The sequence below is a fragment of the Maniola hyperantus genome, chromosome 3 (genome assembly GCF_902806685.2).
Source record: "Maniola hyperantus chromosome 3, iAphHyp1.2, whole genome shotgun sequence".
Classification (NCBI taxonomy): domain Eukaryota; kingdom Metazoa; phylum Arthropoda; class Insecta; order Lepidoptera; family Nymphalidae; genus Maniola; species Maniola hyperantus.
The window spans coordinates 855,811-875,325 of NC_048538.1; the positions used below are offsets into that span (position 1 = coordinate 855,811).

Sequence of the window (19,515 nt, forward strand, 5' to 3'; positions counted from 1 at the left end):
AAGAGCCATGATTCATCTGTTCAACTGTCTTGTCTGTTTGTCATCGCACTATTGATGGGCTCTTTGACTCTAACTCAAACGTGTTGGAAGTTGGACACTCAAGTCATCTTAGGTATATATTACCTATACCTATTTCAACAATTTTGACGACCTCCCTGGCGCAGTTGTGATTTGTGGCATATGCATGCCAAATTTCAACCCGATCCGTCCAGTAGTTTGAGCTGTGCGTTGATACGAGTAAATCAGTCACCTTTTCCTTTTATATATTTAGAATTTAGTAAAATTATTTTTTTTTTGCTGTAACCACAAATTCACCATTTTCAGATTTTTTTCTTATGAGACAGTGCTATGCAAATTTCGTAGTTCTAGGTCGAAGGGAAGTACCCTATGGGTTCTCATTCCCTTGACCGGTCTTGACAGACACGACAGGCGATAGTTCACGGTTCCTTTTTCTCTGGAGATACGGAACTCTAAGAATAACATATTCATAGCGCCTTGTCAAAACCTACAACGTTCGAGCAGATGTGCATGGTATCCTATAATTTGCTACCATCCCCTGTCGCCCTTGTGTTGTCCTAGTGGTCAGTTGTGACGTGTAATTAACACGGGCAGTCGGCGCCACGTCAACGCACTAGTAAATAAAGTTCAACATTGACACGTCATAATTGTTATACACTCTTTAATAAATTATGACGTATAAGGTAATATTTTACACATCATCATTACGATCAACCTATCACCGGCTCACTACAAAGCACGGGTCTCCTCTCAGAGTGAGAAGAGTTTTGGCCATAGTCTACCATGCCATGTGCGGATTGGTAAACTTCACACACTGTGCGCTAAAATCACGGGTTTTAACATCTAAAAATTAAATTTAAAACTGTGTCTGTCCTTTTCATACATTAGTAAGAAGAGCATGCGAATACTCTAAAATTTGGTTGTGCTCAGAATCAGTACCACTGTTCTCAGAATAACCGTGAAAAGGTTACAGTTAATATAAATCCACGCAGTCTGACTGAATTTTCATCTCGCTAATACCTGGCTGTTCAACTAACGATCTGTCATTATCGCAGTCATAAACTGCGGCGCCGATCCCTCCGAGATCTTCATAAATAACTCATAAGTTGTGCTCAAAGATCCCAGTGCCGCCAGACGTTACTAATGTTGTCTGAGACACAAAATGTGTGGGATAGTCTCTTTCTGATACAAACTACTTTTGGATATTCTAGTGTAACCCTTGTGTTTTTTCGGAGGGGAAGGGGGGGGGGGGGGCGAACGCGAAGCTCCGCCTGGGGGTGAGCATGATTAGTAAGTGAACGCTTTTTTTTATGGAACATGAGCCTCACTGCGGGTAAAGGCCTGTCCCTGTCCTAGCATAGGTACCTACCCAGTTCCATACCTACGCATAATTCACAATCTGAAGAGTGCAGGATTCAATCCAAGACCAGGTATTTTTAGGACTTTTGGTTTTTTATTTATTGTTTTGCCAAATAAATTTATCTTATCTTTTCCACACATTTCGTTTCTCAGAAAATAAGTAACGTCTGGCGGTCCTGGGATCTTGCTCTATTCGCCTTCGCTCCGTCCGTCTGTCCGTCCGTCGCGAACGTGCGAGTAATTGGGCCTGATTCCGCCGCGTATCATGTCACAGATATATCACTGGGTATGATGTGTCAAAGATTAAGTGCCGAGTACTAGCATATGGTACGTAGTTCATTAGACAGTGTTATAGAATAAAGAGAGACGCAGAAGTCCGACGACTTTGATCTCTTGCTAAATGCCCTTCAACATAGGGCCCTAAGTATGTAGGCCAGTTCGGGTCGCTCCTTCGTCCTGCATTTACCGCATGATTGCTCTGTATGTACTATACCTGACAGAAGTAATGTACATTCACCTTTAGAAGCATTGACTTATAATAGTATGTATAGACGAGGGCTCACAAACGAATTCACATTGCTCAAGTGGCTTGGTTTGCAACTTCGCACACATAAACAGATGTACCTACTCGTATGTTTCTTATTACGAAATGAAGAAAAATATTTTATAGCACATAATATCAACAATGTAGGCCGATGGATTGGATTGGATTGAATATCAACAATTTCAGTTTATTAGAAACCTTAACACTTGAACAAAAAAATTTAATAACGATTGCAAAATATTTATACTCAAGACCCCTTGTCATCGACAATAAATTTATAATATTCGACTTTTTCAAATGACAACAAAAATATTTATTCTAAAATAAAACTTAAAAAGCTAAGCATTAAGTCTAAAATTTGAGCAATCCATACTAATATTATAAATGCGAAATTGTGTCTGTCTGTCTGTCTGTCTGCTAGCCTTTCACGGCCTATCCGTTCAACTGATTTAGACGAAATTTGGTACAGGGATAGCTTGCATCTCGGGGAAGGAGATAGGCTACTTTTTATTCCGGAAAATCATCATCTCATTTCTTCAGCATTTTATTTCAATGATTGAAATGTGCGGGGCATCCCCCCGCCTCATACCCCGATTTCACCTGGTTTCACATCGGGTTTGAGTAAGTACTTTATTTGCAATCAACCATTCTATTAAAAGATAACCACAGCAGAGGCATATCAATCTAAATCACTATCGGTTATATTTATCTCATGGTGGGATCGTCCAATAAATTTTCTTCTTGAATTGGCGAATGTCAAATGAAATTAGTAGTTTATTGCACCGGTGCGTGTCTCGACGGGTGAAAGTAACTATATGCAATATTATGCTCTTTGATAGTTTTAGATGCGACTAGGTTTTACCTGTACCTTTCTTCGTCCGCGGTGTTACATTTGAAATAACTTTTTATATTATACTAGCTTATGCTTAAGACTTCGTCCGTGTGGACTACACAAATTTCAAACCCCTATTTCACCCCCTGAGGGGTTTAATTTTCAAAATTCCTTTCTTAGCGGATGCCTACGTCATAATAGCTACCTGCATGGCAAATTTTAGCCCAATCCGTCCAATAGTTTGAGCTGTGCGTTGATAGATCAGACAGTCAGTCACCTTTTCCTTATTTAGAAAATCAGCGTTGCTGAGCAACTTTTCTTCACACATATATTGATTTTTATTAATTTAACACTGTTTTAATCCAGAAACCTACAGGGTACTTCCCGTTGACCTAGAATCATGAAATTTGGCAGGTAGGTATATTATCTTCTAGCTGACATTTGGGAAAAATTTGAAAACCGTGAATTTGTGGTTACATCACACAAAAAAAATTAAATTAATTAAATTGTGGTCATGAACTAAAAATTAGTATTTGTAGTTTCGAAGTAAGAGCACTATATCAAGTGGGATATCATAATATAAAAGGTCTTCACCTGTGCATTCTAAAACAGATTTTTATTTATTTTTATGTATTGGCTGTACCTTTTTGTTTTGTAATATCTGCACTGTTTACCCATATTCGCAATAAAGAAATTTGATTTGATTTGATTTGATCATAGGTTTTGAATTATCCTGCAAAATGTCGAAAAAATACGACTGTAGTACGGAACCCTCATTGCGCGAGCCTGACTCGCACTTGGCCAGTTTTTTAGTTCTTTCCTATGGTCTTGTTCAAATGCGAAGTAGTCTTTTCTTTTTCTTATCGGTCAAAACTAGGAATGTCATCTACTCCAGGTCTGTCTGTCTTATTACAGAATTAAACCCGTAACCTTACACCGCTAGTACTGTATTCACGCTGACATTTGCGCCTGAGTCTGACATTGATTCCACATCAACTTCTCTTATAATCTCAACCTTATTGTCATTTTCACAGAGTTCTCTTTTGTATTCATCATTTTATAGTACTGCTGTTGATTCCATAAAATCATCTACTGTTTAATTTGCAACCCTATTTCTATTATCAAAAGGTTTTCTTTTAGTTGTATTAGTTAAAAGTCCTGTAACGTCTACGATTGATTCCACATCACCTGCTATACTAAATTAAACTTTATTTAAATGAAAATAGAGTACTATTCCGTTTGTTTTCGCGGAGTAGAATCTCATCTTATTAAGCGAGAAACGAGGCATCAGCATCCATCATAATTCTGCCTCATTTTGTAATGCGCCTGCGAGATGCTATATTTTCATATGCAAATGCAATTTTGCATTTACAGTCATCATTTACCTTAACTCTAAGTGTTAGAGGTGGTTTTGCTTAAGCTGTAGTAAAAATAAGTTTGTTCTATAAGTACGTAGGTACTGGCCGGTCGGACTAGTTGGTACCTACTTGGTAGTTGCTTGAAAGTTGTTGATATGGAACTTGGATTTTAATTCGCGATTTCTGTTTTCTCTTTATATGGGGAATTAGCTTGCGTTTTATGGTTAGTAATAACTAGTCATTGAAGCATGGCATGTAGATTTTGTGTGTCATCATCATCATCATCAACCGATAGACTGGACATAGGTCTCTTGTAGGGACTTCCACACGCCACGGTTTTGCGCCGCCTGAATCCAGCGGCAACGATGATGCGTCATACACATGTTTTGTAGTCTCTTCAACTAGGTATATATTATAACATAATAAATATCCTTTGAAAATAAGACCAATGTACAAATGGCTTAGAAACTAATTATTATTCTTTTCATTAATTAGTTCGCCTGTCACACTATTTACACTAAATCATAGAGCCGTCGTAAATAACTCCCCGAAACCTTTTTTCACAATGACGAGAAAGCTCATAAAGGCGTCAACGAATATTTTTCATAAGCAAAACGCACGTTGCTAATGCACCGAGAGCTAGCCTACTATTTTTTCGAAGTGTTTGTGCCGACCAATTAATAAAATACTAGCTGATGCCCGCGACTTCATCTGCGTGGATTTACATTTTTCAAAATCCCGCGGGAACTCTTTGATTTCCGGGATAAAAAGTATAATCCAGGGTATAATCTATCCCCATTTCAAATTTCATGCAAATCCGTTCAGCCGTCTTTGCGTGATTGAGTAAGGATTATTATTATTAGGATCAGGACTAGCTGATCCCTGTCACCTAATCATGATTAAAATTCAACCCCTAACCCCTTAAGGGCTAAAATAGGGGGTTGAAATTTGTGTAGTCCACGCGGACGAAGACGCGGGAATATGCTAGTATTAAATAAATAAAGTTTGAACTAAACAAAATTAAATTATATTTGAAATAAGTTTAAGTTTATAAATACATTGAACACATGGTTAATGATTTTAAGCTTATTTGGTGGTTTAACGACGTATTTTAATGTAGATAACGGGTACATACCACGAATAATTTGAAGTTTTTTATTTGTTGATATTTCAACCCAATGGCACGGGTCGTGGTCACGACGGGACTGCGGTGCTGCAAGAGATGAAGACCGAGCTGTCAAGGGCAGTAGCGAACTACCCTCTTTCTTGTTCTTTTCGCTGGAACTTCACGAGCTGTCCAATTGTCGTGACCACGACCCGTGCTATTGGGTTGAAATATTGACAAACTAGCTGATGCCCGTGGCTTCGCCCGCGTGTATATAATATATGTCACTCAGGAATAATGTAGCTTTCTATTGGTGAAAGAATTTTTAACATCGGTTCAGTAGTTCCAGAGATTACCCCCTACAAACAAACTTAACGACATTACCTCTTTATATAATAAGTATAGAGTATAGATTATAATATTATAATTAGTATTAGTATAGATATAGATAAAAAACTTCAAATTAATCGTGGTATGTACCCGTTATCTACATTAGAACACAAGGTTGACTATCTCTCAGACTATAGAGCCCCATTGATTATGGCGTTGCTTTGTCGCCTTTTGTCACAGTTTGGGGAATTCGGGCGACTTGCTTGTTTTTATTGCACCCGCACTATTGCTTGTGCAATATCTTGCGAAATGTTTACAATGGGGGTACTTTCCTCGCCACCCATTGTTTACACTATGCGACATTTTACTGCGAACTGCAATACGGAAGTCGCAAAAATTGCATTGAATATACACGAGACGATCCACTAAATAGGACTAAAACCCAAAATACATTTTGCTTCAAATGAACTCCTTAATTCAGTTTTATAAATAAATAAATAAGTGTTTTATTTGCAAAATTGTGGGCATAACAAGTTAACAATAACACAACAGTCCCTTACACTGTCACCGACAGTGTGCAAATATTAAGGTTGAAATTAATATTAACAATACATAATCAAAATCAAAAACTTTAGTCACTTAATTATAATGGGGATGACGTCTAGATGTCAAATAGTTATTTGTTATGCAAGGCTGCAAAGATGTTATTTTGTCGCGAGAGTTTATGTTGAATTCCGAGCCAGCGAAGGATTCAAGTTCACTTCAGTCTAGTGCTGACGTCACGAAAATGGCGGCCACGCGCATTAGCAATTTGCGGGACGTATACCGTATACTACCGTATACTATATCTAGATATGTAAGCATTGATCATCGGTTGTTTTTTTAAAATTCGATTATGTCAAATTAGTTGGCTGTCTTATCCCATCAAATATGACAAGAGTTAATGAACTACCAAATAGGCAGCTATTTACCAAATTAAAATAGCGTCGGTACAATTTCAGCACGCCGTATATCTGTCATGTCATATTCATAACTAATCAATCACCATCTTAAGACGCGGCCGACTGTACACTGAGTGACATATTTATTACCGCATAAATCTACCGTGCTGTGTGTTTAAATTATATGTATGTTGATACGTTATAGTGTTCATGCATACAAGATATTATGGTGGAAATCCATTCATCATCATGATCAACCCATCGCCGGCTCACTACAGAGCACGGGTCTCCTCTCAGAGTGAGAAGGGGTTTGGCCATAGTCTAACACGCTGGCCATGTGCGGATTGCTAGACTTCACACACCTTTGAGAACATTATAGAAAACTTTTTCTATATTGTTTCCTCACGAGGCGTTTTCTTTTACCGTTATAACAACTGGTTGTTAATTTTAGCTTTATATTATTTTGAATACTTAATAAGTAGTAGGCTTAATGCAATTAGAAACATACCTAATCATAATCATTTATTTTGCTCGAATATAGTACATGTTTACATATTTACATTATTTATTTATAAAAATTAGGTAATTGATTATTTTTAGGATTCACGATCTAAATAACATGCTAAAATCTTATTATTGCTTAAATTTTCATGAAACCCATGAAAGTAAAGTCGGCTTTTGTCAATCACTTAATAAGTGCTATTATTTATATTCAATGCTGTCAATATTTTAAATCTGGGCTTAAATCATCACGTCAATGCGAAATAAAGTAAATCCGCTTTTATCGCGGGCGCCTCAGCGCGTGACGTCACCGCCGCCATTTTGAAAACACATACAATTTGACACGGCGACGCTTTGACAGACGACATTTAATTACCGACCCCTCATTACCTGGATATTGACGGATATTGATATCTGGTTATTTATTGACCACGACACGGTCACGTCACGATATCCATTTTAGTCTTATTGATCGCCACTGAATTGTCCATCGCCATTTTTAAAAAAAACCTGTTGTTTTTGTATGTCATACAATACATCAAGGCAAATGTTTATCACGTTTTTTAAGCCGTAGATTAGCATGTACCCGTGTGTTGTGAAGATGTTAAAAATAACTAGAGTTGATTAAAAAGCTTGCGTACCAAATACAGAGTTATTCTGTACAGGGAGTCATGTGATTTACTATCCAACTATACCCTTACCTTTGGGTGCATGTTTCCTAGCAGAACAAAATACAACCTCCATGCAGACCACACATTTGGCTCTTCAGGTCACATGGCTAACGGCTATCATCCCACGGTAAAATGGATTGTCAGCTGTCAATATTGACAAACCATTTAATATTATGTTAATCCACTTTTCGCCATTCAGCGTGGCAATGCTGCCAGCTTGATGGGCAGCTTTGGCCCAGGGGCGGACTTTTTGACGATGATTGTTGATGATTAGTTTGTAATTAGTAGTTTTTAGGAATTGACATTTTATAATTCATACCGCGCACTTTGGCTGCGCTCAACGCACTGCTGAAGAAGTCCCCTCGCTGTGACATATTTGCTGACAAATGGGCCGACCTCATGGGTCGTTTATGTTAGTTTGTACTCGTATTTTAATTAGTGTAATTGGCTTTATGGCCGTTCTAATTAAATAATAAATAAATAATAATAATAATAATTATTTATCGAATATTGTTAATCCACTTAGAAGTTATATATGAATATTATTTATTTAAAATGACAAATCGTGCTATGCCCTTTTATTTGCGTTGCGTTTACACATTATCTGAAACTTCGTACGTATTTGCAGCCTGCAGGTAGAGTGAGGAAAAGTGACTACATATTATTGAATTGAGCCAGTCAGGCACCTTACGACACGACGACCAAACATCGTCGAGTATAAAAGCATTAATGTAGGCTTTCGTTCGAAAATTGCAGTTAATTCGGCGCTGAATTTTTAATAATAAGGCCTTAATTAAAATATCCGTGACACTCGTGATTAATACGAGCCGTCGCTCACGTCTCTGATTAAAAATATGTCAAAGCAATACTGTTTGTGAAGACTTCATTTTTTATTAAAGCCATCAAACATTAAGTCATATTTTAACACAAATTTTATGATGTAATTTTTAATTAATTAAGTAATCATTTACACACGACATCCTCCTCACCGTTTTACTATCAGACAGCGAGGATCGTAAAGGTCTGCACTCTACGAGCTACACCCCTTCACGGACTCGAACGAAACAATTCGCTTCCTCGTTTCTTATACTACCAATCAGAGGCGTATTAAATTTCGAGAGTGCCCTAGGCAAGCATCTCATAGGCGCCCCTCTAACAGCCATACTAGCTGATGCCCGCGACTCCGTCCGAGTGGAATTAGGTTTTTAAAAATCCCGTGGGAATTCTTTGATTTTTCGGGATTAAAAGTAGCCTATGTCACTCTCCAGGTCTTATACCCATCCAAAAAATCACGTCAATTTGTACCGTTGCGATGTGATTGAAGAACAAACCAACAAACAAAACACATTTTCGCATTTATAATATAGTTCTCTTCAGTTAGTCATGCTATATATTACGGTAAAATGAAATATCTAAGTAAAAAAGTAACATTGTATAAAAATTAATTAATTAATATTCTAACATGATTTATTTTGACTGCGATTTGATTGTAATTAATGTAATTAAGAATAAAGATTGCGTTTGCAACATCGATATAAGATATGACAAGATATGGTCAAGCGAACAAAAATTTTCATGGTTTTGGAACCAAATAAATCAGCGCCACCTCTTAAATACTAATGAACGACCCGTTTGAAATCCAGACGTCACTGAGGTCGCATTGGTGCTAAAGCTCCACTGAGTCGGTGCCATTTTGTTTGTTCAATAGCCCTGTCCATACGAAGTAATATATAAGTCAATGGTTTGCAACTACTTCTCCTTATATGAACTTGCCTTCTTACAAAATGATTACCATAATTAGAAGTGTATGCATTAATTTGCATACAGTTGATATTTTACCCTATTGCATGCTGTTCTGCTCGGTTGCGATTCGCGATGGATTCGATTTCCGGTATGGATTAATTAATATTTATATTTCACTATTGATATTTCAATCAATTCGGATAATATTTCTTCTTTTTAGGGTTCCGTACCTTAAAAGGAAAAACGGAACCTTTATAGGATATTTTTTCTGTCTGGCAAGAAAACTACAGGGTACTTCCTGTTGACCTAGAATCATGAAATTTAACAGTAGCAGACATTAAGGGAAAAATCTGAAAACCGTGTATTTTTGGTTACATCACACAAAAAAAATTTAATTGTGGTCATGAACTAATAATTAGTATTTTCATTTTTCAATTATCAAAGTAAGATAACTATATATATCAAGTTGGGTATCATATAAAAGGGCTTCACCTGTGGATTCTAAAACAGGTTTTTATTTATTTTTATGCACCATAGTTTTTGAATTATCGTGCAAAATGTCGAAAAAATACGACTGTAGTACGAAACTCTTGGTGCGCGAGCCTGAATCGCACTTGTCTGGTTTTTTCTAAAAATAACGTGATTTCAGGTTACACTTTGAATCATTTAGCAGATGCATTTTCCACCGTGTGCCAATAACGGAATAAACAGCAACGCATTAACATACGTGTCGCTTGCAACTGACAGGTGACACGTAATTTAAAATGGCGGCCCTTCGCGTCACGGCCACTTGACTGACGGGAATTAGGATGGACGAGCTTCAATTATTTGCTAATTAAATTAATTAGCGATTCGCGTACACTAAGTATTTTGGAGCCTCAATAGTGTTAGCAATTTCGATTATAATTATTGTTATCGCTTGCCAGTATACGTCATGAAACAACAGTGTAGCCACGTCAATACACCTTATTAAATATATTATGTTATTATAACTTTGTCAATATACGTTTCATGACAAGACGTATATTGACAAAAGTAATAATTATTGTTGTCCGGAAGTGGATGTCATGAAAACAACAGCGTAGCCACGTCAATATACCTTATTAAATGTCAATATACCATTGTCAATATACGTTTCATGACAAGACGTATATTGACAAAAGTAATTATTGTTGTCCGGAAGTGGATGTCATGAAAACAACAGCGTAGCCACGTCAATATACCTTATTAAATGTCAATATACCATTGTCAATATACGTTTCATGAGAAGACGTATATTGACAAAGGCAAACATTACAGTTCGGAAGTGGTAACGACTTGTATTTAATACGGGTGTTTTGAATAACTAGAGTTCAGTTTTTTGGCAGCCATAGTTGTGTTCGTACGTTAATGGCGCGATAGTGTTTAAGTTATGAAGTTGTTATAATATTGTGATAGTGAAGTATGTGATTATGAAATAAAATATGAAATATGTGATTATGAAAAGTACAAGTATTCAAGGATACAAATACAATGAATATATGAGTTTAATGTGATTCTCGAGTATTATTACAAGGAAATATCCCCCTGAGCTTTTAGTAGCTCAACGGGTACAGGAGTGGACTGAAAACCGAAAGGTCGACGGTTCAAACCCCGCCCGTTACACTATTGTCGTACATACTCCTAGCACAAGCTTTACGCTTAGTTGGAGAGGAAAGGGGAATATTAGTCATTTAACATGGCTAATAATCTTTAAAAAAAAACAAATAAGTACAAGTAGTAAGCCCCAAAAGAAATAGACCGTTATTATTATTATAATAAACCTACCTTTATCACAATTGAATCACCAAAATCGCCACAGCAAGCTCCAGGGGTGTCAAACGTTATCAGGCGGGCCTCGCATCTGTCCGTGCATAAATCTGTCTCATATGAAAAGAATTAAAACGTTCGCCATTGTAGACGTTTGAATAAATCTCCAAGATATCTTTGTGAGGGATGCGACGCCCGCGGCTTCTTTGAAAAGCGAATTGAAATTTCAACTTTATCCCTTTAAGGTAGGGTTGATATTGGATTGAGGGTGCTCAGTGGGCGACTGTACGAAACCGGGGCGATATTTTACAAGTTTTTGACAGTCGATATGGCGCCCCTAAACGGCACCTGCTCTGATGAGCTTCGATCGCGATTGGTAACATTACTATTAAAAAGATAGTTTTTTTAATGGCTATATACAATGATATTAGAAGAAAAGGCTATATAGGTAGTAGGTACGGTTGAAAAAATTGTTAGACGAATATAATTCACTGTCCAATTTTATAAAGTTTGGCGCACCTGGCACCATATGATGAAGAAGCTCAGAGCCACTCAACGCAAGATGTAGAAAATAAACCTAAATAAATAAAATTAGGTGTGTGTTAATTCTAAAAATTTAGACATACTAGTTTATTTATTTATTAGTTGCTCTTTACTTTACTTTTCACACATACATTTAGGTAGTATTTTAGTCTGAAAAACACTTTTCCTAAAACCTCTTCACGCGCTTGATTTCGGTGAAAATCATCGTGCCTCTCGCCTTTCTCATACAATGTTAGGTGAAAAGCAAACAGGTTACCCACGTGCGCCGGCAATTTAAATCTTTGATATCGCAATGGCACTAGTACCTGCATAATGCAGGTATCTTCATTGCTTCAAAATCTGAGATCGAATGGAGATCGGGACTATGCATAGTTAATTATTTAGTAGGTGGTTTTGAAGACATGGTTGTACTGCTCTACATTGCCGTGGAGACGAAACGGGATGTAATTTGGCTAACTACCCGTTCGTCCCCATTACAAATTTCAACAAGTACCTATAGGTACCTTACCTGCCTAGTATTAATAATTTAGAGAGGAAACCCGTTCTCAGTAGTGGGCCAACGATGGGTTGAACACCACAATAACTAATCACTACGTAATGTCTATTGAAATTTTTATCAGTAGAAAACAGTAAATACGGTTTTTGAGGCATTTAATAAATTGTCCTTGGTGTTCTAAGGTACGATAGGGTTGTCATGTACATCTGAATATATAAAAGGAAAAGGTGAATGACTGACTAACTGATCTATCAACGCACAGCTCAAACTACTGGACTGATCAGGCTGAAATTTGGCATGCAGATAGCTATTATGACGTAGGCATGCGCTAAGAAAGGATTTTTAAAAATTCAACCCCTAAGGGGGTAAAATAGAGGTTTGAAATTTGTATAGTCCACGCGAACGAAGTCACGAGCATGAGCTAGTAGTGTATAAAAACCCTTTAAAAATAAAGATATAAAAATAAAAAATTGTCCTTGGGTGGAGGGAAAATGGGAACCTCGTCATCACTAACCCATCGCTACACCGGCTCATTACTGAGCACAGGTCTTTCAAAATGAGGAAGGTTTGGGCCATAGTACACCACGCTGGCCAAGTGCGGATTGTCAGACTTCACACACCTTTGAGAACATTATGGAGATCAATTTATCAGTAGAAAACAAGAAATACGGTTTTTGGGGCACTTAATAAATTGTCCTTGGGTGAAGGGAAAAAGTGTATAAAGTGAGCCGCCAATAACATTATAGTGTGGGGTTTATGGTGACGCCCTTGACTGGTGGCGACGGGTTTTATTGACTGGAGTGTACACACGGACCGAAATCCAGGACGGCCCCGCGATCTACAATCTGCAAAAAACAAGCAATTTAAAAAGTTTTCAAATGCAGGGCTTCATCGCACATATTAAAATCCGCCATTTTGATTTTTTAAGAATTATATGTACTGACAACCGCGAGACGACGATCATCAAGACGAATCTGGTGACGTATCATTTATCAAAATCTGTTAAGCTTCAATATTATAGAGAACTCTCAGGCATGTAGGTTTCCTCACAATGTTTTCCTGCACCATTAAAACAATTTATATTCAATTACTTAAAACGAATATAAATCCGAAAAGTTAGAGGTGTGTGTCCGGGCTAATTTAGGTGGCATTGTATAATAGAGGCATTGATGTACCAGAGGCGGCCGTTATATTGACGTGTTTTTTATCAAATCGTCGAAGTATACTATTTTTGTTTTAAATTTATTACTCATACCTATAAACAGATCTTTAGACTAACTGAATCAACGACAATCTTCAATGTGATTATAAATAACAGCTACCAAGCAATGGTTGAACTCCATGTCATTAAGAAAGTCATAAGATCCACTAATTTATAAACCACATCTTCTGATCCACTAACCAGCCACGATCCAATAATGTAATCGGGCATCAATCAATTACGTTTTAATCATAGCAGCATATGATAGCGTTTAAATTACCACCGGGCAGTGCTCGGGCTATTAAAGCGACGTGTATTTCCAATATATCATGCGTTTTATTGAGTAGCTTGAGTTAAAGATAAGATTTACGTTAAGTGTGCGTAATAGCGCTATTTGTTTGAATAATTTATGTTATTAACCGCAATAATGACGAATATTTGACGCAGTCTTAATGAAAATAGGTTAAGTGGAACCGGTATTACAAAATATGTTAACAGATTCCTAAGCGGTTACTCTTTCTACCCAATATCCTACAAAAATGCTAAATCATCTAAATTGCTTGTCAGTTAGTTGGTATGCTATTATATTAGTCGCCCATTAGAAAATTAAGTATAATGTAGAAATCAATATAATTGTTTATTCATGGTTAGAACGTTCGTATATTATAGTTATCTATATTCAAGTCATGATAGCCTAGTGGATAAGACATCTGAATTCTATTCGGGAGGTTAGGGGTTCGATCCCGGGCACGCAACTCTAATTTTCCGGAGTTATGTGCATTTTAAGCAATTACTTGCTTTAACAATGAAGGAAAACATCGCGAGGTAACCTGAGAGTTCTCCATAATAGTCTCAAAGGTGTGTGAAGTCTGCCAATCCGCGTTTGACCAGCGTGGACTATTGTAAAACCCTTCTCATCCTAAAAGAAGACCCGTACTCAGTAATGAACCGGAGATGGGTTGGTCATAATAATTATTTTAAAATTGTTTACAAAAATCCTCAATTTTGTAACACTCTGCTGGTATACCAGTTTGGAATAAGGATATTTTATACCATTTAAATGGAATATCAATTATTATCTTAATACATTCTGATGTAAATATAAAACATTGGCAGTTCTGAACACAAATACCTTCAATTCAATAATCGCTGAGCCCTGTAAATTAATTACGCGATAAAAATTCATGGCACCATATGATAGCGTTTATTTAGCCGCCTGCCGCTGCACGCGGAGAGTGCTCGGCCGGCTAGGAGGAGTCCCGATAAGATATAGCCGTAATGAGAAGTAAGGAGTTTTGGATTTAATTTTTTTATTCCCGTACAGTGTAAGTCATATTAAAGTCTTTAGCGTTGATAACCTAGTAGTTAAGACGTCGAACTTTTATTCGGGAGGTCGTCAGCCTACTACTGAGCACGGCTCTCCTCTCAGAATGACAAGAGTTTGGGCCATAGTCCCCCCACGCTGGCACTTAGCCAGACTTTACAACACCTTTGATAACATCTAGAAAATATATGGATCCTTTATCGAAGAGTTTTAAATAATCACAATTCTGTGTGAATCATCTTCTAGGCAAGCGCGCTCCATCTAAGGCTGCATCATTCCTTGCACCCAGGTCTGAACTCTGATTGCAGCCAAGCCCTAGTCTATAAATTAAAAAAAAAGCAATTTTCAGTCATGGCAACCTATGATAGCGTTTATTTAGCCGCCTGCCGCTGCACGGGGAGAGTGCTCGGCCGATTACTGCGACGTGATTACTCGAGTATGCGTATTGCGTTTTATAGACCAGGAGGAGTCCCGATAAGATATAGCCGTAATGAGAAGTAAGGAGTTTTGGATTTAATTTTTTTTACATACAGTAAATTGAAGTGTACAGTGAATTGAGTGAGTGAAGTGTAGGCGAGCCGCAGCTTAGCGGCCCGAACGTCGCGTCGGGCGCGATCCCAGGAGACGCAGGTTCGAATCCTGCAGATCCGCAATCCATACTAATATTATAAATGCGAAAGTGTGTCTGTCTGTCTGTCTATCTGTCTGTCTGTCTGTCTGTCTGTCTGTCTGTCTGTCTGTCTGCTAGCTTTTCACGGCCCAACAGTTTAACCGATGTTGATGAAATTTGGTACAGAGTTAGCTTACATCCTGGGAAAGGACATAGGCTACATTGGCTACATTTTTAAATACCTAAATCCACGCGGACGAAGTCGCGGGCATCATCTAGTTTTTGATATGTATTTAAAATTATTTAGAGCATAAATAAAGCTGCTCAGGCTGTGGCGTCCTTACTTTACCTTGGTATATCTATTAATGGTTTCATGGCAGTCAAGAGCTTAGCTACAAAATAACCCCTAGCTGATAAAACCCCATGCCCCCATTGTTTCCCATGAGCTATTCCCCATCAAGCAAGCCAGTATTAATCATAAACAAAGCTGCTCAAGCTGTGGCGTCCTTCATAAATCGGGGCTCTATCACCGCATCGCACGTCACCGTATCGCATTACTACATTGTGCATTTTGATATCGAATTTATTACGATCCCGTAACACTTACTAAAAGAATGCGACTAGCGACATGTCGTGCGACCAAATGTTGCTTTACCTTATGTACAAGTTCTTTGCTTTACTGTAAAAAAGTATGTCTATAAATGTTATTTATAATCCAAAGCCGAAATGCCGATATATAACGATTGATCTAGCCAAGCCTGAGAAAGCTTGGATTTGACTCGCTCCAGCAATGCACGGGGCTACAATTCCTTGTACAGTATGGTATAATAATATTGTAAATTGATCTCTTGAAAAGAGCAACCGCTGAGTTTCTTGCTGGTTCTTCTCGGTAGAAACGGCATTCCGAACCAGTGGTAAATTAAACTAGTTGACAATTCAAAAGTGTTTTTAAAGTTTACTTGAATAAAAATCTATTCTATTCTACTCTATTCTAATGCCCAGAGCGGTGTGTCAAAAGCTAAAACTTCGGTTTTTCCCTAACGAGTTTCCAGGCCAATTTAGAGACGTTTTTATAAACATTAAATACGCGAACATGTTAAATTCTGATATTTCATTAATAAAAAACAATAATCTTAAAAGTATTTTTTATTATTAATGAATACAGTATATTAAATACCTACATGATTCAGCGTTGCCTAATCTAATACGGGAAATGGGAGTTTCAGCTTTGGATTAGATATTTAGGCACTTTTAGAGTGGCCTGAAAACTCATTAGGCAGACGCCGAATTTTTGCCTTCGGACTAGGTGCTCTGGGTATTTCTGAGAGTTGATTAGGTAAGAAAGAAGCCACGACAAAAAGTTGTGGGACAAAAAGTCTCTAGTCTAGTCAAATTCTTACGAATCACCGGTACACGTCACATGTCGTTCGCCTCTCATAAATTCTGTGACATATCGTACGAGTTCCGAGATTTTTACCCTATAAATAAACCTTAACATTTTGCTTTCGAATACAACCTTATATTAAGAGAGTGAAAGCTGAAAATCTGTTGGCAAATTGTAGAGTTAAAGTTGTTTTTTCGATATCTTGCGATGTCTTGCCTCATATTAATGACGGTTGGTCTTTTTAATTTATCGGGAATATACTTTAGTATTTCGATCTTTGGTTCGGAATGTTTGAAGGTTTATTCATTCGATTTGAAACAAAGAGCACTACGAATACCGAAAGGGTAGAGGGGCTATTACTATTACGAAAGTATTCATATTGTGCAATAGGGTCTTGGACTATAGTAAAAAAATGATGTATTTTTTGTATAGCAGTTGTTTCTGGGTTTCATTATTAAAGAGAATAATTTAAAAAAAACATGATTTTTATTTATTTCTAACATGGACGTCACGATGTACGGAAGGTGAACAATAACGTCACAAACGACATTTTTTTTTCAATTTTTAAACATTATTATTATTATTATTATTATTTTATTTATTTTATATCTAATTAGAACGGCAGTGCCACTTACACTAACTAGATGATTAATAATAAATTTAAATACAAATAAAGGTACAAGAAAAAAGACATAAAATACAAAACGATAAAAATAGAGTAATTTCAGCTGAAAAATATTATTTATAAATTAAAAAAAAATGTTATTTCTTGTATGATGGTACGGAATCCTTCACTACACGCATTTGGCCAGTTTTTTGCTATGTATACATAGTTATAATGTATGTCTGTTTGTCCACAGATGAGCGGTAGGCAGCCCTGCGGCGGGCTGCGCTAGACATGCGCTCCAAGCAGCAGCCGCGACCCTCCTATCGCTGGCTCAGCACCAACGAAAACGGTAACCTAGCACTTATACACTCCTAGTACTTATACACTCCTAGTACTGATACACTCCTAGTATGTTGTATAGAAGCAGGTGTTACTTTGCGGAAGTCCATGATATACAATGAACCAAAAGCTTAATTTGCTATTATCCGCTGAAACAGGTCGAATCTGTATGATGCACCATGCAGCATGCGAAATGCACCGCCCGCCCTCCCACTGCTAACCATGCAGGAAAAAGCAGCCACTATAGGCAAGCAAAGCAATACGCACCACCACCACGCAGCACCACACAAATCCCAAAACACACTCGACGCACGTTTCGCCCCGACATCCTCAGGATATGTAGACCTTACAATTGTGCATTGTAAGGTCTACATCTCCTGATCTCCTTTAGTGGCATAATTTTTGTTACAGGAGATGCTGCAATTCACGAGTTATCTTATTTGTTTCGCACGCAATAACAATACAATTACACACTAATCGCTAATCGCTATATCTACGCCTCATTATTCAATCGCTTATAAATAGATACTTTCACTCTTACACGAATTTCAACAAACGTAACACAAAACGCTATTTGCTGTCGAGGTGAACCAAGTTTAGTTGTAACGTAAGGGGTTAGGGTTGAATTTTGAGTGACAATTAGTTTTCGGACTGCAATTGGGCAGCATTCAAATCGAATGCGGCACCGTGACGTGACAACTTTGAATATTCAACTAAAACTGGCAATAAATATGAAGTTACGGGCTATAGAAAAAACGCGACTACAAAACACAAAATGTAATACGGCGTAATAACTCATAGGGCGCTTTGTACAAAACTAAGCCACCGTGAAGCGATAAATAATATTTATTTTTGCTATTATACGCCGTTTTTGTCAGTTGTAATGGCTGTAAATGTAAGGGCGGGCGGTTTTGGATGGGGACAGTCGTTCGCGTGGTGCCGGCCTTATGGATTAGACGGACACATGTTATGTACCCAAGCAAATCTCTATATACATATATAAAAATGAATCGCTGAATGTGTTGCTGATCGCTAATCTGGAGAACAGCTGAACCAATTTCGCTAATTCTTTTTTCATAATATTCCTTGTAATAGCTCAATGCATATTTTTCATTATGATCTGCCAATAAACAGGTCGCTACCTAAACCCTGTCTTCAAACCCTGTGCAGTTGTGCACGCCACTGCTCCCGACCTACTTTTAGATCGAAATACATTTCACTAGAATATATTACACGGTAATAAAAATTAAAGCAGGTTTTGCAACAACCCCAGCGGTTCAACGAACAAAAGGCAGAGAAAGCGGCAGGCATGCGGTTCGAACCCGCCGTCATAAATCTGTCACAAATTGCGTTGCATGTCATTGTTGTGTTCATGTCATTTTGATGCAACTAGCCATTGAGAGATGAAGAATTTTTTTATACTAAGTATGCCTTGACTGCGATTCCAACTAGAACTACAGAATCCATTTATACCACTTACTAGTTTATGCTCGCGACTTCGTCCGCGTCGCCTACACAAATTTCAAACCACTATTTCACACCCAATAAATTCACAATAGGGGTTGAATTTTCAAAAATCCTTTCTTTCAAAATAGAGATGTAAGAAGTTGCTGACAGCAGTTGTAAAAACAAAGCAAACTTTTTTACCCGACTGCGGCGAAGCCCAAAGGAGTGTTATTTGTCTATTTACATCTAACTCCATTAGGCTACAAAAAATATTCATACAAGATTTAAAAGTGATCCTAAACACTATTTGAATACATAACATTTTGATTCATGTTTAGATTTAACAATATCGATCCATCCGTGCATAATCCACGC

At 37.5% G+C, this 19,515-nt stretch overlaps 1 protein-coding gene across 1 annotated transcript in view; it reads left to right on the plus strand.

Moving 5' to 3' along the window:
• The window catches only part of tio (zinc finger domain-containing protein tiptop), a 437,818-nt gene that overhangs the window by 63,958 nt on the left and 354,345 nt on the right, over positions 1–19,515 (plus strand). The window contains exon 3 of the mRNA XM_034984144.2: positions 17,609–17,704. Within this exon, the coding sequence (XP_034840035.1) occupies positions 17,647–17,704 (58 nt within the window). The 5' untranslated portion in view covers positions 17,609–17,646. The remainder of the gene's footprint in view (positions 1–17,608; positions 17,705–19,515) is intronic.